Source organism: Copadichromis virginalis, linkage group LG18, assembly GCF_057382275.1.
Source record: "Copadichromis virginalis isolate Kocher_CV1m ecotype Utaka linkage group LG18, C_Virginalis_male_GT1.1, whole genome shotgun sequence".
NCBI lineage: Eukaryota > Metazoa > Chordata > Actinopteri > Cichliformes > Cichlidae > Copadichromis > Copadichromis virginalis.
In genome coordinates, this window is record NC_140635.1 from 6,399,114 (window position 1) to 6,421,124 (window position 22,011).

General features: G+C 39.4%; 1 protein-coding gene across 3 annotated transcripts in view; it reads left to right on the top strand.

Annotated features, from left to right (window-relative positions):
- The first annotated feature begins 8,501 nt into the window (after positions 1–8,501).
- The window catches only part of esyt2a (extended synaptotagmin-like protein 2a), a 51,620-nt gene continuing 38,110 nt past the window's right edge, over positions 8,502–22,011 (top strand). For all 3 annotated transcript variants that reach the window (XM_085438446.1, XM_085438444.1, XM_085438445.1), the window contains exons 1-2: positions 8,502–8,645; positions 9,870–10,255. In XM_085438446.1, coding sequence (XP_085294572.1) covers positions 8,627–8,645; positions 9,870–10,255 — 405 coding nt within the window. In that variant the 5' untranslated portion in view covers positions 8,502–8,626. The remainder of the gene's footprint in view (positions 8,646–9,869; positions 10,256–22,011) is intronic.

The window sequence follows — 22,011 nt, forward strand, 5'->3', positions numbered from 1 at the left end:
CTCTTCCCCGCTGTTTGTCTTTCCGTCTTGCTTTCTCCCCTTTCTTTTTCCCTTTCTTAGCAAGTGAAAATAAAATAAAATAAAATAAACAATAAAAGGTGAATCAAATAGACCATTACTGCAAGGCTGGGATGGTCCATTTGGTAAAGTAAATCCGTTGGGCATCTTTCTTCGCCTTTAGACAATAATTCTGATGGCAAAAGAGCCAAACGGGACAGGCAAAAAAAAGAAGACCTTATTGACCCAACCAAAAGGTCGCACAGTAATTATTCATAGAAAATATTCTGTGAGTACAGCTGTGTGCGTGTGGACTGCTACCTAAAGCTAACTTTAAACTTAACCCAATCTTAAATAAATGATGTTTTTGAAATTCACCGAGAAATTCTGCCATCTTTAGTATTGTTATTATTATTCAAAACAGACTATTTCTGCAGTACCTATTTTTTCTCAAGGGGAACTTGGCTTTGAGCTTGAGCTCCTTTCCTGCCTCTTACCACTTTTCTTTCTCCAAACCTGAACGGTGCACACAAACAGGATGTGTATTGCTTTGCTTCAGTGGAGTTGCAAATTGCTTGTTTCCCACCTTCATTTTGAGAAGCACATTGTTCTGCCTCGTTTTCATCATCCGTGTCTGCCATCACTCCGGCAGCAGTCGAGAAAATGAAATGAGAATAATGACAATAACGGCATATATACCTTTTTTTCATGGAACGAAAAATGCTCGTTGTAATGTCTCAGTTTACTTTGGTCTGCAGTGACCTAAACTGAAGAGTGGATCTTGACCCAAACTAAAAGGGGTCTTTGCTGAGGTATCCAAACATCAGAGTGCACGTGGGAGATGGACTGTGAGACACAACATAATCTATTTTATTTATATGGATTTCGTTGTAAGAAAACAGTGGAGGTCATAAAATGTCGACAGAAAACTCAGGATAGTGTATCATTAACCTTCTGATGGAAAAACACTTATGTGGGTTGTTCTTCTGAGGCTTGAAAACAAGCCCAAGACTAGGTGCGTGTATACTGCCTATAATAAGGATGTTCACTTGGCCAACATGCACATCAAGTTGTCAGATCTAGTTACAGCCCAGTGGCAAAACTAATCTCATTACCAATATTGGCTGAGAGAGGTTGGACTCAGAGACTTTGTAATAAATATATAAACTCATGTATTGGTATCAGATTAGTGGTGGGGACAATTTCAGGTAATCACAAATTATGCCCAGTCCTGAAAAAGACACCAGAGCATGACATTGTCAAAAAATAGCGATAGTCTGTGGATCTGCGTCACCTCCGGGTTGACGTTTTGTACAAAGTGTCACTCACATTCAGCTTACCTACACCTTATTCAAAAAATATCCTTTTGTTTCAGCCAAATGTGATTCAGTTCAGTTCAGTTTTATTTATATGGTGCCAAATCACATCAATAGTATCTTTCATTTATATTTCTCTCTACGATAAAAGAGAAAACTTATTTTGTTGATATTTCTTTTCTTTCCTTTTCTTTATTTATATCTATTTACTAACCTTTGCTACTTTCTGAGCATTTACATATTGTTTCTTTATTCTTATTACTTTTTTTTAAACTTTTTTTAATCTCCTCTAATATCCCTGCAGACACAAACACCTACACTTGTGAGTAAATGGAACGTCTAATTAAAACCCACTTCTTTCTGTTTGTTTATCCTGCCGCATTTACATGTTCTTTCTCCTTCTTCACGTCTCTCCCACTGGACTTTATGACTGTCATGCATAATTTAATACACCTTAATAATGTATATATCATTAATGCCATATAATCAAGAAATAATTGATTTATTCATTACGAATTATGAATGCAACATAAATGTTGGGCCTGTATTACATTAATGTGAGAGATTAAATGAGATTTTGTTCGTATTTCTCTGACTGATTTAACAGACTTTTTGGGATGAGCAGTTCTTAGTTAATAGAAATTAGATGACATTTAAACCTTTTCTCATTTAATGCTACACACACACACACACACACACACACACACACACACACTTCCAGTTACAGATGGATGGGCAATAGCTAACCATGGTTTAAATATATATAGTATAGTATATAGTATATATTTCTGGTTTATATACATACAAGCAGAGACAAACAAAGGAAGAAGGTCATAGTGATAGATGTAGCTATAGAGAGTGAAAGCAACATCAGGAAGAAGGAACACGAGAAGTTCAAGAAACACCAAGGGCTGAAAGAGGAGTCAGAGAAGATGTGGAGATTGAAGTTAAAAGTGGTCGTTGTGGTTATCAGAGCACTTGGGGAGTCAGACCTGCCCCTGGATTCCTGGGATCCAGCAGATTCCAGAAACGACAGCCAAGATCTTTGTGCATCCTTTGTGAAGAGCGCAGTCGTAGGAACAGGAGATCTAGCAACCCTCAAGCTCCCTGACCTCTTACAAAGGACCTCAGCTTGAAGGACAAAGACTCCCCACAGCGCGAGTGGGGTGTTTGTTTGTTTGTTTGTTTTATATTATATTCAAAACACAATCATATGCAGACCCAACTTTATGGAATGTCCTCCAAGTGGCTTTAACCTGGTTTTACTGTTTCATGTTAAATGTTCATGTCTGGGGTGGCTGTAGCTCAGACAGTAGAGCAGGTTGTTTATTGATCGGAAGGTTGGTGGTTCGATTCTTGGCTGTCTGGTATCTTGGCCAAATATCCTTGGGCAAGATACTAACCCCAAATTGCTCTTCGATACATCCATCAGAGTATGAATCTGTGTGTGAATGTTAGTTAGAAAATGTGCTTGGGTGAATGCACAAGTTGTATAAAGCACTTTGAGTGCTCAGAAGAGTAGAAAAGTGCTATATAAGAACCAGTCCATTTACCATAAACATTTAAACTAATCATTTTCAGGAACACTAGATAAGGATGGCAGGAGATGAATATTGTTCCTACTTTTCTTTCTTTTCTTTTTTTTTTTTTTTACAAAATCTATGATATGTATCTTTTTTTAATAAGCTTTCTTCCTAATTTATGATCATACAAAAAAAAAAATCCAATAAAAGTGATTAGCTGATTTCCCATGTTGAGTACAGTTTGTTTTTAGTAAATGACATGACAACATTTTTATTTAACTTTATGATTTTCTTTTCTATGTAACTTGTGTTGTAGGATAATCTGGAAATTTCACTAACTGAAGATTGACACTGAAAAATGCTAATTCTTAAGATAAGAAAAGAAAAGTGAATTTAACTTTTTATCACCTGATACCAGATTGTCTACACGTGTCTCTACAGTAGCTGTGATGCTTCAGTTTACAACACTTTCATGACCTCTAGTGGAGAAATGGTTTCTGTCTGCTGTAGTAGGCACTGAGAGCAGCGACGAACTGTACAGGTAAATTTCTTCCACTACACCTCATAATGCTGCTAAAACTATCTTCATTTATCTGGGCAGTTTTCTTACCTGCTCTAAATAATGCTGACTAGTGATGGTTAACATGGGTTTAGACTATAAGATTACTATAAGGGATTGCCTGCTGGAAGATGAGCACATCTGCTATTTTAGTGTCGCATCTGGTTCATAGGAAAAAAAATACATACAAAAATATATCAATGAATTATAAGAGAAAACATAGTTTACATCCTTTTATTATGGAAATTGTGTTTGCTTCCATGCAAAGGTTAGGGTGACTAAATACATTTTTTTTAGATCACTTGTGCTTATCTCGAAGTTGGAATACTGGAAAAAGACATCTTAATGGTTTAGATAGCAAACAAAATTGTTATGTTTTTCTATTTTTTATGGATTAACACAAAGATATTTTAAAATTCATCCATCGATACATCCATTGTGTGAGCAGCAGTCTAAGCAGTGACACCACTGACAACAAGGTAATCCTAAGGCACAAGGATGCCAATCAGTTTGATGAATTTCCACCTTATTGTAGGGGAGAGCTTTATGCACCTGGATAATCCCAGGAACCATATTGTTGTGGGCAATTTACACCTGATTGGTGCGCCCAGCCAAATTGGCCCTGGAAGAGAAACCAAAACAAAGAGTGTCAACAATATGGCTTGTGGTATAAGTCTGCAACACCAGATTTTTGCTTGGAATATCAAGTTTCAGAGTGCATTATTTACTTAATTTTTATTTACATATCTATGATTCTCATGGCATAAAAAGCTTAAAAATGATATCTCAGCTTTGTAACACTTGTAACACTTCGTAACGCTCTTCATCCTTCTCACCACCCTAAGGAAGTTTAGTGTTCATGTTCTCTTCACTGCCATCATGCCATTAATGATTGTAAATAATGCAGTTATCTTGATCATTTTGAAAGCGTCTAAATCCATTTTCTATTAGTGTTCATTTGATGTCATCAAAGGGAAAGGTTGTCTTATAAGGAAGTCCAATGGTCTTGTGGATATATACAGTTATTAAATAGTACCATGCTGTCTGATTGCATCCATAGCCGTATAAATGATTATCTACAACAGGGGTCGGCAATTCTGGGCACGCGAAGGGTTAAGTGATGGCACGAGCATAGCTGGACTGGCCATCGGGCATACCGGGCATTTGCTCGGTGGCCGCCGGTCCGAGTGTCAGGTGAACTGAACTTCAGGTAAGAAGTTATGACCTGCAGTCTATCTGGGTCAGATATAAACCAAGTTTAGGTGGAGTTTGTTTTCCTTGTGCTGACTTTTTACAGTCAGTTACAATAACTCATACTGCATACTAGCTAGCATGACGGAGTGTCTATACAGCTGGGTGGGTGCTATGATCTTACTAATAGTGAACTTTATTTAATTCATAAGGTTAGTTAGTAGAGTTGCCAACCGTCCTGTAAAAAGACGGAATTGTCTCGTATTCAGAGAAAATATTACGCGTTTGGTGTTGAGCTGAAAAGGGATGCAGTTTGTTCCGTACTTCAGCTAGAATGGAAAAAGACACAAAGGTGGATTTATTCTGTTACACTGCACAGCTGCCTTTTCTCTCATTCTTTCCCCTCTCTCTCCTGTTGCTACTTCAATCTTGAAACTGATCAATGATCAGCTGATCGGCTTTTCTCTCTTGTTTGTTTATTGCCCACTTTGCGCCAGAAAGAGGAAACCGCCGGATGTCCCGCTAAACAACAGCAGCATGTTTAAGCTTGATCAGCTGTTGTTAGAATTTATTTAATAACCTGCTGGTCATGATATCTGGTGATATCAGGACATCTGGTGAGAGGGAAACATGCAGATGAAACCAGGAGATGTCCTTACTGAATCATCAGAGCTGAACAGGTGATGGAGAAACAGGTTTACCTTTTAGGTGACATGGGTGAGAGGGATTGTAATGAATGAGCTCTCCCCCTTTTAGTGTCTGGAGTTGGGAAGGAGCAGTGTGTGTGGTGTGGGGGTATACCTGGAAAGCTGGCTTCCCGGTTGAACACAAGGTGTCGAAGCAGTGGGAAACGCTGTGGGTCAAAATAAAAGAACTGCAACTGACAATTGAACACTGTGTGGGTCCTGATCATTTCACAGTCAGGTTACTAGAAGGCTGAAGTGTTAAAATAGTGTTTCAGTAAGTTATAACGTAGACCTTTGAAGTGTAATTCAAGTAGAACATCCACATGGATGGAATGACTCAAGGTTTCCCATGAAAACATTGCCTGAAGCATCACACTGTCTCCTCTGGCTTGCATAGTAAATCATAGTCTCAGATGTTCCTCAGTAAAGAACACACACCACCATCCACGTGGTATAAAAAAAAAGGTCAAACCAGACCTTCTTCCTTTGCTCCGTGTTCCAGTTCTGATATGCTCACATCATTGTGGCACTTTGGTCTGTGGACGGGGATCAGCATGGGCACCCTGACTGGTCCACGGCTATGCCCCATACACAACAAACTACGATGCATTGTGTATTCTGACACTAGGGGGTATCCCACAAGGATGCCTTCCCCTTACCCAGTATTGACAAGTCCCTTGATGCTTTGTCAGGTGTCATCCTGTTTTCAACTTTGGACCTTGCAGCAGGTTATAGCCAAGTCCCCTTCTGTATTCCATTTAGGTTGTTTGAGTGGAATAGACCCTGTGCACGAGAAAATGCTAACTTCCTGGTTTGAGACCGGATGTAGGGTTGTACATTTCCGGTAGCTTTACCTTGCGGTCAATCGCTACTGCGAAGATATACTCCAAAATCATGTCCAAAACTCGAAAACGGAAAGATCGCGTTAAGTTACAAAGAGCAGAAGGTGGGAACACTCACCACTGTTGTGTCATAAAAAAATCTAATGATCAATTTTGACGTTTAAACAGTTTAGATCGATCAGTTGTTTACATCACTCAACACAAGCAGAACTGCATTACTGCAGCAGAAGACACATCGTCCACATTCAGAAGCATCTCTGTATAGTGACTGGTCTTATGATTTAAACGGGCAAATGTTCAGCATTCAAACTACAGGTGAACAATAGTCAAACCAGATGTTTCCCCTTTATGTCGATATCAGCTAGTCAGGTACACACCTACACAGCATGTTAACAAACCGTGAAAAAAGCCACACAAAAAGTTAATGATTGCTGGTAAGGGTTTCTATACATTAGCATTTATGAAGGGTATGTTGTGACTTACCTTCAAAACTACAGTGGTCCCTCGCGGTTCACCTTTCACCTCACTGTTTCGCAGATTTTTTTAGTGCAAGTTTGCATGCCTTTTTTTTTTACATCACATTGTGTCCTGCGTCCTGATCGTTGCTCCTCCTTGATGTCTCTCCTGTACAGTACAGAATCGCTGCATGGCTAGCAGTGTGACTCTGAAGTGCAGTACTGTATGTCCACGATGTCCACGAAACGTTTTGCACAGTCAAAAAATAAAATTGGCTCCTTGATTTCACCTATCGCTGGTTATTTTTAGAACATAACACCCGCGATAAACGAGGGGCCGCTGTTTACAGATACTGAGAAATATAAAATTTGAATCCCTTTTCTCTTTTGCTCTGAGGCGCAGGGGAAAAATATCGACAAGTCGATGAAAATCATTTACAGATATATTGGGTAAATGCCCAAGACATCTATAGAAATGTAAATCGCCGCTCGATTCATTCATTTGCTTAACTTGTTTTGGACCGTAAACAAATAGGACACCGGAAACAAAGCTCCCCACAGGAGTTTCCACACCGGAAGTAGCATATGCTAACGCGCACATAGTCTATAATGCCCTTTTAAGTTGTGTAATGCCCCGAGTACATTTCAGAAATTAAGGGACAGCATATTTGGGGACCAGCAGTCATTACTGCTCTACTTGGAAGATGTCATTGTGTTCTTTCTACAGTGGAGGAGCATGTGAGTTGTTCTGGGCCATCTTCAGTAAGAAGGTCTCAAAGTAAAGTTGGAACAGTGTTCCTTTTTTCAAGCTATTTGTGTGTGCCTACAGACACTAATAAAATAGAAACCGTTTCTAAGTGGATTTGAGTTCCTTCTTTGGCTCTGCAAGCTACTATTGCTGTTTTGTTGAAAGATTTGCCTAGTTGGCTGCTCCTTTGCATTGCTTAATAGCTGAGCTGACTGGTACTAAGTCTAGGAAACTCAAGAAGGGTTTTGTCTGCAGTATGTTGGGGGAGATTAAGCACTTTTGGTGAGGTTTCCTCTTATGCATTTGAGGGTAAACACCGGAATATGAGCATAAAACCCCATTTAAGTTGCAGCGAGAACTGCAGTGCGAATCTCGGGTATCTGGTAGCACCCCTTGGGCACTCCTCCCTGGCCTCTCTGAGTTGCCTGTCTTTAACTGCATTAATCAATTAATTTTGTTGTTTTTAAGCAATATCTGGTGTTTTAATTAAATGTCTTGTAGTCTGCTACTTAATTTTCAGTTATTTTTGTTTAATGAGTGATTGCCGCGCCTCTGTCTTTGTCAATAACAAACCTGTGTGCCTTCGCAAAAACTTTTGCACTAGTTAATATTTCCTGGGGTGAATCCCACCCCCAGGTGGCGTTGTCGGCACCTTTTAGTTGCCTTTTCAGTTTTCTCCTCCTTGCAGCCACGTAACGTTATACCTGATGGTTTGATATATGAGTTGGACTTAGACCGGGGAGGAAATGCCAAGGAGGGCTTTAAATCTAGATTAGGCATGTGACACTTTAATAGTCACTATTTTATACAATCACTTTTCTCTATATATACAATGATAAACCAGCGTTGAACTGACAAAAAAATCGCATCACTTTATCTGTGAGCACTGTATTTATAAAAATAGAGAAAGTAAAATGAATCAGAATCAGAATACTTTATTGATCCCTGGGGGAAATTATTTAATTAAAATGGTCAGTTCAACATGCTAAACTAAATCTGTTTAAATTTTATTTTCTAAACTTGAATCTTATCATTTAAAACTAGTTTTCTTTCGATGTCTGTGGTGGATTTTCCGCCACCGGGTGGCACCCGTGTCTGCTGCTGTGCTGTGCAGTTTGAAGCTCCCTCCCTGAAGGAGGCTGACCTCTTTCCCGCGATGACAGTTTCCTGCAGGCTTGCTGAGGCGGACTGCTCGCCCTCACAGTAGGATGTGCTGACGGGGAGCAGGGTTGGAAAGAGTTGAGCTGCTCGGCATGCAGTGGACGAAGCTGACAAAGTGATTATTAGTTCATTTTTCAAGGAGCAGCGAATGTCGCAGGTGGATACCGGTGAGTGTGACGCTTCCTTGGCGGTAAGGGAAGAAAAAGAAGTTGTTTTTCGTTGGTGTTTGATGCACGTATTACTGGTAGGTGAAGTCCTAGCCCTAATACGTGTCACTCTGGGGCGTCAGACTCCATCTAAGAAATGAGGATTTAAGACTTGCACTTTTTAACAGTCAAGTTATGTGCGTTTTTATGAATCGTGTAACTACACTCTGATTTAATCATTGATGCTCTTTTATTCGGCTCGCATATAGCCACATAAAATAACACATTTAGCAGTAAAGAGTGTACTTTAATGACGCCTTCACACTTGTCGGTGCTAGCCACTGCACTGTGTTTTGGCAGCGCAAGGTTGAAGCGAGGACGGGTGAGGCACTTTTCAAAGTTGAAGTACTCTCGTAGAAATGCGAGGGGATGCAATGAATATATGCCGAATTAAAGAGTGACTCTAATTGTTTTGCCACAGGTAATGAATTCGTTTCTATCTAAAGCGTACTCTCCCCCTGTTCCTCAGAGACAAAAAAATGGCATTTTTGTAAGGGAGTTTTGTGCAAGAGAAAAAGATAAACGACAGCTTAGCCTGTAGTCTGTATTGATTTACACTGCAGGCCAAGAAGAAGATTTTCTTGTCTTGTACAGATTTGTTTAACGGGGATTAGTTTGCAGCTTTAATGTATTTTTCTGTCATTTGCATCCAGGCTACTACAGCCTGCTTGTTGAAGGGGAATTAAGACAACATGGATCCTCTGGAGAAGGCCCATTACTACTAAATTGGGCATTTTTATATATATACCAGCGCTTTACATCAAAATAAATGTTACTCTTTTTATACTTGGTCCGAAAACCTTCTAGTGTTTACTTTTGAACATAGAAATCGTGGTTGTTATTACTGGATTCTTTTCTTTCACCATCATTTCTCATCCAGTTCTAAATACTAAAGTCAATTCTTAATTAAAAGAGATGACTACATAGCAATCTTGGTGTTCATTTGAGGGAATCATTTCTCAGTTTCATGTAACACTGTCAAGCTTAAAGTTGTTTTATTCCTTTGGGCATAACTGTGTCTCCATTCATCTCTTATAATTTGGTTTATGGAGATGGAAATCTTGCAGCCACAAGGCCTTTTCTTTGTAGTATTGTAGTAAAAAAACAGTTGGAGCTTTGTCTGCTTCTGCCTCTGTAGCGTGTGAATAAGCACTAACATTTTCTTGTAATTTACTGTTTTTCCAGAGGGGAAAATGAGTAACAAGATGGACGGTCCAGCGGGAGAGGGTGCCAAAGCCAATGGGCCCATTGCAGCACCTAACACCCCCACAAGTACAATGGGCCCCCCTCTGTCCCCAGAAGAGCTGGCCGAAGAGCAGCAATCATCCCTGACAGATGTCACTCAAATGTGGATTAACTTTGCCAAGACTTTTGCCCTAATATTTCCTATCTACGTCTTGGGATATTTTGAATTCAGCTTTAGCTGGGTTCTGATTGGACTTGCAATGCTTTTCTACTGGAGGAAGAACTATGGCAACGGGGACTACAGGATAAACCGTGCCTTAGCGTTCCTGCAGCAGGAGGAGAAAGCGGTGAAGCAAAGTGTGCCAACCACAGAGCTGCCACCATGGGTATGTACCGCAGTGTTGTTGTAGTCCGTATATTATCACAGTCTTGTTATGGTTTATTTGCTTTCCTATTCTCTCAGGAGTTCTCACAGTCAACATCAAATATAGGATGTCTGCCAAGATGGCTGACATGGATGACTAATTTCCCTGCAGCTCTGCCCACTGATTTTTTTGTTTTGTTTTGTGTTCTTTTTGCTTCTTTACTCAAAATACTTGACAGACATCCCAGCTCACATGCTTGTGTGTCCAGTCAAATTAAAGGATCAGACAAACGCCCTGTAATTTCCATGTTTGGGATATTTTCTGAAGTCTTGCGTGCAAGATGATACAACGGTATTGGCATTTGTTTTTCTCATAGGAAAGACTGCTGCAGTTTATTGCAGATTGGTTGACCAGAAGTTTAAGCCATAAAGTTTAATTTAATTTCCCTTAAATTCCTGAGCATCAATAATAAAATGCATAAAAGTTGCAAATAGCATAGATTTTATTGGCTGAATCTCTGCTAGGTCTTCATGAAGGCATCACTTTTTTGCTGTCTCCTGTGTCCTGCACATCACCTACATATAGGGCAGGTTGTGCACACATTGTCTGTTTTTGCTGTTTGTTGCATCACCTTCCAGGAGGTATTTCTCAGATTGTCCATGGAATGATCAAAATGGCATCCAGACTGCAGCATGTCTGACATTTGAAACCCTGACTGGGCAAAACAAATTTTGTTGCTTGTTAATGTTGGCCTCATAAATAGCCCCTGGAAAGGTCACATTCTGCCCTTTTGGTGACGGTCCACATCATCAGTCCTAGGATTTAGTCAGCATTAGGCTCATTTCAGTGTTTTTAAATGGCCAAAGAAGTTGGAGATGTCAGTCAATTAATCTCCTACGTGTGACTTCACAACCCAGTGTGCCCCTGAAGCTTTTTAGGAGAGTCATCAAACCTGTTCTATTTTTCAATTTCTCTCTTCATTCCTGAGATGTTTGGTGTATTTGTCTGTTACGAAATTAGTGTATAAAAGCAGGAGGCAGACTGACTGCACATCTTTAACACAGCTGTCATTCTCTCCATTTACTTGATCTTTGCTTATAAAATGTGACATTACTATTTCCCATTATACCAGGAATGGAGATTAGTGTTGGGCATGTGCACACAGGTTCCAATGAGAACTGAGAAACGATGTGAACTCTGCAAATTTGTTCGTTTGGCCCGAGGTGGCAGATAATCCTTAAGAGCACAGTGTTCTCCCATGATGCTTTTTCTTTCGTTTCTCATTATCAAGCTTAACGAAATCCATAAAAAAAACGTAATATCACAGTCTGTAATTTCCTTTACTGCAGAAGGTCACATGAAAGCATCGTTTTATGTGGTCATAATGTTGAGAGAATATCATTTTTGTTTTCGTTGATTGTCTAGTTTGTCAATGTTCTTTCTGACGTCTAGTATTCTTTTGGGTTAAAAATGTCATAATGTACTTCAGTTCAATTCTGTTTTTATTATATAGAGCCAGAATAAAATCCTGATAAAACCAAAATATTAGATGGGCAACAATCTGATGAGACCCTGTGAGCAAGAATTTGGCGATGATGGAGAGGAAGAACTTCTCTTTAACAGGAAATACTCTGTGGTAGGACTAGGCTCAAGGAGGAGGAAAGCTTTTTGTAACTACTCGTTGGTGAGATGTTGGGAAAACAATGACAGAAAAGCGACTGATTTTTCTAAGAAAAAAATCAATGGCCTGATTAGCATATTGAGCACCTTGGTGTGTGTCTTTGAATCCTGATGAGGACTTGATAGATCTCTGCACTGCATGCTCATCCTGTAGTGACTAATCAATCCTTCTTTTTGACTTTCCCCCGTTTTGACTGGGGGAAATGATTAAGAAAAAAGTGTCATGCTGACCATTAAATGAAACCATAAACTTATTAGAAATGTGATTACTGAGGTCATCGATCAACTGAGCCAAATTCATGCCTTCCCATAGACCTCTGTACAATTAGACTTGTGCAACCAGAGGAGTCAACGCCTGCTGGCCATGAGAATTCATATTAAGGGACTTTTTACATTAGCTTCATTTTTCAGATACAAAAGCTCTGGCCATCTTGTGTCCAAAGTTTATGCTAGCAGACCGTGGCTGACTTACCTAGCATGGGCTCAAGGATCGCTTGTTAGCTCAGAAAGTAGTAGCAGTAGTTACAATATTACGTTCACTATTAATAGTTTTACATGAAGATAAGCTCCACTCTTGTCTGTGTTCAGCCTTCCTTTCTCCTTTAATACAACAAAAAGAAATGAGGCGTATCCTTCTTTGTGTGTTAAAGTACGAAGCAGGTACAAAAATAACACAAAGGAATTGTCCAATAAATACTAAAGCATTTATCCAATTCTTCAACCCTGTTTTGTTTATAATAAGAGATTAACAGATAGCTGTGTGGAAACCGCATGTTTTCTCTGTGTGACACTGTGGAACCTTTAAGTAACTTTGTGTTTAAGAAGAAAATGTGAAACCAGTGAAAGGATGTTAAAGTATTTACACGTCCCAGTGATAATCGGCATCAGTGGGACATAATCAGCTGTGAACTTTGACCTCTGAAACAGACACGGTCTGTCACTGCCTGTCATACAAGACAGTTTATCTACGTCACCTATGTCACATTAACCTCCAAACTAAATGATTAGGAGCTCACTGTGAGTCCTGAGACGACATAGAGGAAAAAAGTGAAACAGTTTTCTTAGGTTGTTCTTTTCTCAAAGGACAACATTAAATCTTCAGGCTGCATTATTTAAGCAGAAGACCAAAATCTGGGCATGTAAGAAACTAGAAACATGGGTTGTTTCTTTTTGAGTTGATCAATTGTTAATTTGTTCAAGTATTTCTGTCAGACAGGAAGAAAGTCCTGCATCAGCCCAAGCTTATCGTAGCATAAATAAGTGATAATTCAGGGTGACTTGGTTCAGCCTCAACTATAAACTTCATCAAAAAGTTTCAAACCTATTCTTAAAAAATCTAAAGGGTGTCTGTCTCTCAAATCCAAACTGGGAGTTGGTTCCAAAGAGGAACTGATAACTGGTAACTGAAGGCTCTGCCTCGCATGCTTTGAAAGCACACGGGAGCAAAGATAACGTGAACTCTTGGTTATTTAAGTAGGGCTGCAACTAGAGATTATTTAGTTAGTACATCGAATGACCTTCTCAAAGCTGAAGTTGATATATTCACATTGCTTATTTTGTCTAACCAACACAACAAAACATGGATATTGGAAAAATGTATCAAATCTTCACATTTAAGAAGTCTGAGTGTTCTTGGTTAATCGTTGTTTTTATAAAAGCAGCAAACCTGAACCTCAGTAGTGAATTAATTTAATAGTCAGTGAAATAGCTGTGATCATCTGTGAAGTATAGATTTTGTTGGAGCTACTTGTCTACTATTTCTCACCCTCCTAGGAAATATGCCTGGAATGAGGCTTGATAGGCAGTGTGGGCACCAGCTCATAGTTAGCAGGCCAAGAATGCCGGAGGATAATGCTACAGTTTTATCTTTCTGAAGACAAACCAACACCGTTCACCTTGTTCTCTCAGCATTGTTGGACACAAAAAGATGTATCTGTTGTATCAGGGCTTTTGGAGTTTACAGCAGAATTTAACTCAGTCAAGACTCTGAGTGAGACTGGATTTTAAGAAGCAAAAGTTAAGAAGAAAATTCAAGATAAATAAAAATCAGGGTTTATGATTATGTACTTCCAGTACAGTGAACCTACTCTTTCAACTTCCTCTGACAACTGCACTCGACTCCTATGAGGATGTGTACAGTTTACATGTGTTATAAGCATTACCAGCTATTTTAAACAAATACTCACCCTTTTATATTCTGTTGTGCAATATTAAATAACTCCCAGCGCATAGAATAAACTTTGATTCAATGCAAAATACTCTCATAACAAACTAAGTTATTAAACTTACATCAGAGTTTGTAAATTGATCAAATAACAGGATATAAACCTATTTCATTTGAGGCTGTTGTTTTGCAACTGGCTCTGAGTTCTAACTAGTTTTAACTCAGGCCACTTTACCTTTTTTTTTTAGTTTCTTTAAGATGTCAATGTCCAGCTGGGTGACGTTGATTAAATTGTCTGATTAGATTTTTGGGGATTTTTTTTTGTCCTCCTTCCTTATCATCCACTGTGAATGTAAACAATGGCAGAAAGTGATACGACAGTACTAGACTGATGCAACAATACTATCATGTGTGCTTTTGAAAGACACCACATACCGTTTTTTGTGCATTCTTAGTACTCCATTGTCCTGTAATCTCTTCATCCACATAAGCTGGAAAATCAGATGTTTTGTTCTTCTGCTGCTTATCTTTGCTCTGCTTTTCACAGTCTGCAGCCTCTAAAGCTTTGAATGTGATTACTGAATGTTAAAAGGCAAGATAATTTTATTTATTTGTTTTTTCCTAGACAGCATCATTCAGAAATCATTCAGCAAAATTACTTCAACATGATCCTGCCACCAGGCCTAAAATATTGTTTATTATTTAGCAGCCAGTTTATGGTCTTTAATCACATGACAATCAAAAGGGGTTGACCTCAAACACAGACATCAAAAGTTCAGACTACTGCTGGCTGCTTTTAAGATGAGCGCGGTGATCAAAGGAGAGGTTTGAAATGACTGTCGCTACAGCAAAGAAATTAGGTCAGGGTGGTAAACCGACAGGCTGCAGGTTTAGGACAGGCGAACCAAATTCCTGTGGAGATAAAGACAGAGCTGATCTTTGAGTGTCCGACTCGGACCTTTGCTTACCAAGCTGATAATGTGCATTATGTGTTTTAAATTGAATCATGCTTTCCTCTGATTGGCTGACTGCCATAATTGAGTATTTAAAACAACAAAAAAAAAGCTTTTTTTCAAGCCAACATGCAAAACAGTTGATGATTCCATAATTTCATGTGTGGCAGTTTTACACTCTTAACTTGATATTTATGACTTAATCCCACTATTTCACCCTGGTATTTGTTTCCTGATATTTTACAGTATAAACCATGAACCAGGAAAATAAGTCTAGAAATAATAGTTGGTGGAGTCACTGTTTATGTGATGGAAAAACAGCAGGGATAATAGCAAGTGACGTTTCTGTGTTTAACCATATTAAAAATATCCCCCTGTGTTTGACAGCACACATAGCAAAGAGTAGGAAAGCCAACTGTGTGTAACTAAGTGTAAAGAGCAGTCTGAGTGTTTGACAGCGAAGAGTTGAGTTTTGCACTCCTGATTTGATTGATTTATTACATTTAAGTTGACCAACGTGAACAGCAGCGGGGCAAAGGTGAAGCCTGTAGGAATCAAAACACACAAATGAAATCCAGCAGGTGGGGTTGTTACTGAGTGCTGAATAAAAGCTCATGTGTCCATTTTCCATGAGAACATCAAGTAGATAATTTGTGTCATCTTCTGGTGTTTCAATCCACATACCAGCAGTAATGTGGAGTCGTGGACGGGGAACAGAGGCTTCAGAAAATGACTGAGCGGAAAAGAGATGTGCACTTAGAGAAAATTATTACTTTTCTTTTTTCAGGCAAAAGTCATAAACTGATGTAGCTGTAGAAGCAAATACATCTGTGCAGCCAGTTTCATGGCAAAAGAGGGTATTTTATGATGCACACCCTAGTGAAGGTAAACCACATGATCAAAGATCGTCTAAGTCTTTGTGTGAAGCTGTTAAACTATCAGTCATGACCAATTGAAGCCAGAGAAGAGGAGCAAAGAGAGACGGTGAACAACTACAAGAACTGGCGAGAACAGGCACAAGTTAATGATGTGAAATGGTGGCGTGTACATGACTGGGAGTGAAAAAGAGGGGCGTGCAGGACAAATGTTGAGTGTGCCATCCAGCAAACTGAGCCTGCAACTAAAACACGGTTCCACGCTCACCAGTTTTAAGCTTATTCTTAAAAGCAGAGAGAGCGTGTCTGTGTCCTGAATCCAAACTGTGAGCTGGATCCAAGGAAGAGACGTCGGACAGCGGAAAGAAACCACAAGTCAACCTTCACTCTTTGTAAAACACGGTGCTTGGTCTTCAAGAAGCGATGGAACCTGGCAATTCAGGACTTTGTATGTGAAGAGAAAGATTGTAAATGCAGAGCCAGAGACGAGAAGCTGATATGACACGTATATGATCTCTTTTTCGAGTCTATGCTTTTGTTTTGTAAAGCAACCTACGCTACTATCAACTGGAAGCTTGTGAAACAGGTTGTTATGAGACGGCTGTGGAGTTGCTTACATGTCAGACTGTAATGAGAGGGAATTCGTTTGCATGACTAATGGTATGATTTTTATATACTGTGCAGTACTCTGGTTATATTTGGCTTTTTTTATGGAGGTTGGAACCATGCTCATGATTTGTGGTTGGGTTTGAGTCAGACGAATTTGGCTGTGTTGGGTAATTCCTGGGTGGGACCATGAGTATGAACGTTGTGGAAAATTTCAGCCAAACATCTTCTCTTCTTAGTCCAATGTTCCAGTGACCTGGTTTAATGCAGCCCGACTGCATTCTGCCTTTCAAAACACAGACATAGGAAGTTGCTGCATTTGCAGTGTAACTGTTTCCCTCCGTGTCCCAGTGGCTTTCTTCTCCTCCTCCTCCTCCCTCTCTTCATCTGTGTGTGCTCATATGACATGGGATGGGTAGGGATTCCCTGTTCTTTTGAAGTGCCAGAGGGCGGGGCTGTGCTCTGCAGCCCAGAACGAAAACAATGCGAAGGAACAGAAAGGCCTCGGCTGCTCTGCCCTGATTCAGGTGTCTATAAGGTTTTATTTAGTTGTGAAAAGAAACATGAGGTGTTGTGCAAAAAGTGCGAGCGTTTATCTCAATCTGGGTGCGTTTGAATCTGCATATTTATTGCAGTCGTGAAGGAAATATTTACCCTACCACCCCTAATGATAAAAATGAATGCATCGGCCTTGTTATTGTTATTCTTTTAAAATATAGTTGGAGTAGAGAGCAGCACTGTCCAGTGGATTGGCTCTCTATTTTTAAGAAATTAGAGAGCAATGTTGACTCGATACAGACACGCAAATGAATTAGACCTGATCAAAGCTGAGTTTCTGAAACCTGCAGTGAACATGGATACTTTTCCTGCTTTTAGATATTTAGACTCTTGTGATTTGCAAAAACACTTCCGCTTGTGTAGAAGTTTATCAGAAAACTGATCTTACTTACATTGACTTTATGGGCTAAATTGCTATATTCAGGTCAGGTACTAGTATCATTTGTAAATTATGGTCACTCTGAGAGTCAAAAAGGCGGATTATCCAGGGCTATCCTGGCTAACAGTTAGGTAATCACTTGCTTACAGACAAAATTTAACAGCAACAAAAATTTCTGTGAAGCTGAGTGACATACAGGCAATATCGTGCGTTCGCCGCAACCCAAGTTAGGATATTGTTGATGACTACAGAGGGGCTGTTGCATGCTGTCCTACAGCATTAAAACTGAATGCATATATTCCTCATGATGGCCTGTTCTGCTCTCTCAGCCTAAATATAGCCGTCAGTGGAGCAACTGTCTCGTCACATCCACCTTTCGACATCTTCTGTCGTGTAAAGAGGACATGACTAAGCACATTTTCCTGTTTTGTTGTCACCTTATAGATGTGCAGAGTCACAGTCTTCCCACTTTTTATTCTTTTTTTTAATTATATCCACTTTTTTTTTTTTTAATTTCAGCCAGATGGACACAGAGCAAACGTTTAGAATTTTCTGCTGTAGAAGGATTTTTTAAAATATATTTTTTGTTTCATTTTTTCTATCATTTTTATTTGAATTTGTTACTCTTTTCCCACACCTCCCCCTGCTCTCTCTCACACAGACATGCTTTGTGTTTGGGGTGTGGCTGGGGAGGAGTGTCAGGATTTCCTAACAGCTGGTGCATAGTTGTGCTGTGAGTCTCTTCGCCCATGTCGCACATTTTGGCATGAACACGCACACACGTGACGGAAGGTGACGCTCCAGTCTTCTGCTAATCCTTTGTTGGTTTTACAGAAGACCTGCTGTACAAGGCGAAAGCCAAAAATGTTGCCCGACATCGGATCCATGTTTTTCTTGAGTATAGAGGGGCAGGGTGACAGGAAGCAGAACTGCAGATCAAGATGCGCAGGTCTGTGCTGGTGTGGGCGTATCGCTGCAGGCGTATGAAGCGCAATCCAGGAAGGCCTGTTTGAGAAATATATCCATAAGATTACAAAAATATTGACAGACACTGCTCAGTATAACCTCTCAGACAGGATTTGACTGGAAGTCTGGAAGGCTTACAGCAGTGCTAATTTTCATCATTGGATTATAAGTAATGATAATGCAACATTTAGACGAAGCGGGATTTGCTTGTTTGCTGAAAGTCTTACTGAAATAAATGAGGACTCGCTTATTTGATTGCTGACATTTAGGGAAACGGTGATCTGTAAGCTGTCAGGAAACATGTTTTATTTACTGTATTTTGTAACTGATTAATTGTTTTAGCCATTTTTTGAGGAAAATGGTTCTGCTTAAACTAGATTTCCTTCCATTTTTAAAAGTGTGCACAAGTTATCCAGTACTTTGAGAACCCGTAGGTGCTTATTTGTAACACCAATGAATTGTGATGAAGTTACGATTAGTGATGGCTCATATTGGTGTGTCTGTAATGTGTTAGTGCGATGAAAAGTTATGAATGCATATTTTCCTCATGATGGTCGGTCCTGCTCTTTCAGCCTAAATATAGCCGTCAGTGGAGCAACCGTCTCATCACATCCACTTTTCAACGTCTTCTGTAGTTTAAATGAATAGACACTGGGATTCGCAGTGGTCCAAACTGTCAATGGAAACTTTATCATTATTGTGATGAGGTTTATGATGGTGTTATCTTCCACATGCTAAAATAACCCCAGAGTTTATATTAGAGCTTGATTATGGTAAAAAAAAAATTACAATCATTTTCTAATCCCCCATCAACTCACCGTAAATCACTTTGTTAATTATTATTTGATCTTTTTACGGCAGCCTTTCTACTTTAAATATTTTACTTGAAAATCTAAAAAGAAAGTAAGTAAGAAGGTGTTCTTGTCCATTAAGCCCATCTCACATTATCACTCCTTGGCAGCTTGCTTCCACTGTGGGACGTCTACGGGTGCTGATGGGGGTCAGAGGAAGCCCCAGGTGGCAGAGGACTTGTGCACCATTGGAGATTTTTGTAGCAAGAAAGTTTTACACCTGTATTCTTGTGGAAATTTGAACAACTGCCAGTAGTAATAAAATAAAGGCCTTTACTTCTCCAAACCTACTTTGAGTACCTGGAGCTGGATGTTTTGGTCAAGGACTTTTTAATTGGCCTGGTCCCAGTTTACTCTATGGAATGTTGCTGACTGTGTTTAACTTTGAGTAGAGGACTGAGCAGATTATCAGCTCCTTCATGCATTTTTGAAGTGCACGCTGCTGATTCAGGGGATTTAGAGAGAAATCTGCAGGAAGAGCACGCTGAGGTCAGTCGTTGGGAGTTTCTGGTGACGTTATACTTGAAACATTCAATGAACAATCGTGAAAGATCATTTTCCTTCCGTTACCTGGACCTTGTGCTGCCATTGTTGCTCTAAAAGAGGAAAATGTTCCCAGTTTATTGAGGAAATAAATATGTTTCCTTGTTTTGTTACTCTCTAGAGAACTCTGCATTATTGAATACAGAATAAAAAAACATTTACATAAATTAAATGTTTCTTCTTGTTACAAATAAAAGGTTGTATTGCCCTTTAGTTTCAGTCCTCAGACACAGTCTTTCCCACATTCCTTCTCTCGTGATAGTTTTATGCTCAGTTTTTTTAGTACCTAACCTAATTTCCTGTGTAATTCATATAAATGAGGGAAAATTAGTAATTTGCTGTACTTTCCTCACTCTCTTATCAAGATGTCCAAATCTAGATTTTTCTTTCAGTTATTTACCCTAAAAGTAAACTCTGCTTCCTCAGCTGTTGGCTTTTTATTGGCCAGATGAGTCATACTTTCCTTTTTTTGTCTAGTTCCAACTCTGTTGTTTTGGTTTTCTGTCATCTGCCAAGTTGCAGACTGTTTATGTGACAGATGTGGTTAGCGCTGGGACTAAGGAAAGAATGGCGCAATGACATGTCAGGGCCATATTTGGAGCAGCTTTGCCTTAAGTGTAACCTGGAATAACTCGCAGAAAGACACTGTCACCAAAAACAAACAATGATTTGTATTTCACTTACATGTAAAGCTCCACTTTAATCCCTGATGGAGCGCTTTGGCCTAACTAACAATGGGATGCAGTAGCAGTATTTTCTTTCTATCAGCCTTTTGCCTGCTTAGCTCATAATGGCATCTTCAAAGATGCTGATGTTTCGCTATCCATAAACCCCACAGGAGTATTGACTTTTTGTGTTTTAGTAATTTGAGACAGGGGGCCCGGTTCTTAGAAACCATGTGACATTCCAGGGGAAAGTATTCAAACAACACTAATAAAAAAACCCACCAGAGAAACAGTCATTTGCATTAGTCACATGTTGTTGTTGTTGTTGTTGTTGTTGTCTTTCCATTTTCTATACTAGCTGCACGCCTGCGCTGACATAACGAGATTAACGCTGACAGCACTAATTTATCTTTTAAATAGTTTCAGCTTCTTAGTGGTGAAAATCTGCTTCTTATCTTTGTGTTATGTAAAAGAACACTGAACATAGTTGGTAGTTTGCGTTGTTGATTGAAGAAAGAAAGACATTTGAGGACGTCATCAGAGGCTAAACTGAGATGGACTTTTCACTATTTCCTAATCTTTTTATGGCGCGTGAAATTAATCAGGGAATTCAGAACAGATTTATCAGTACCAATACTGCTGCACTTCTGTCATGTGTAAATGGGATTCTATACACTTGGCAGTAAATGGTGAGCATGACATCAAGCAGGTTTAGTATAAAAACAGAAGTTTGTTCACGTGGTTCATTAAATGCAAACAGAAAAATGGTGTCGTCATAGGAAATGCAATCCACAGTGGGATGGTGATGCCATCATTAGCTTTTTCAGTTGTAGGATGCATGACTGCATGGTCATGGTGTGCAAAGCATGCATAACTTGGATAGCTTCTTGGGCCACGTTGGGCCACATGTGAGACTCTGTGATGCTTCTGTATGCGACACATGCAGCATTCGGTCATGTCTCTGTACCCATTTAGATGTTTATAAAGACACTCGGCTGTCCCTTTAAATTTCTGTGAAGGCTTTCATGTATTTAGATGTTCATTTTTAACACAAAGTACGTATGGTTCGCAGGTCATCTATGCTTTAATTTGTACAACTTTACATGTGTGAGAAACAGTTGTGAATACATCTACTTTAAGATCTACTTTAAGTTCAAAGACAGATTTGTCTTTGAACACATAACAATTTCAGTTTTATTAAAAATATCTTAGAAACTTTTGGAGAATCATAAGAACAAAAGCAAATATGTTTTATGTCTTAACTCCTCTCTTAGCTGTGATGTTTGGTCCTTGACTTCCTGAGTAGGATCAGCTTTGGTCAATTTCATTTTTCAGTGAAATGGACTTTGATCTTTGAGCATTCAAATACACTTAAATGCAAAACACTGAATGAGGAAGCACATGCAAAGACAAACCTTTTATTTATGCTTGTGCTTTGAGCCTTACCAGCCTGTATTTAAATGGACTTTGTTTGTGGCCCCTGCCACTCGTGTATCTGCCTCGGGCCTGAGTGTTTCTCCCGAATCCTCTCAGCGTG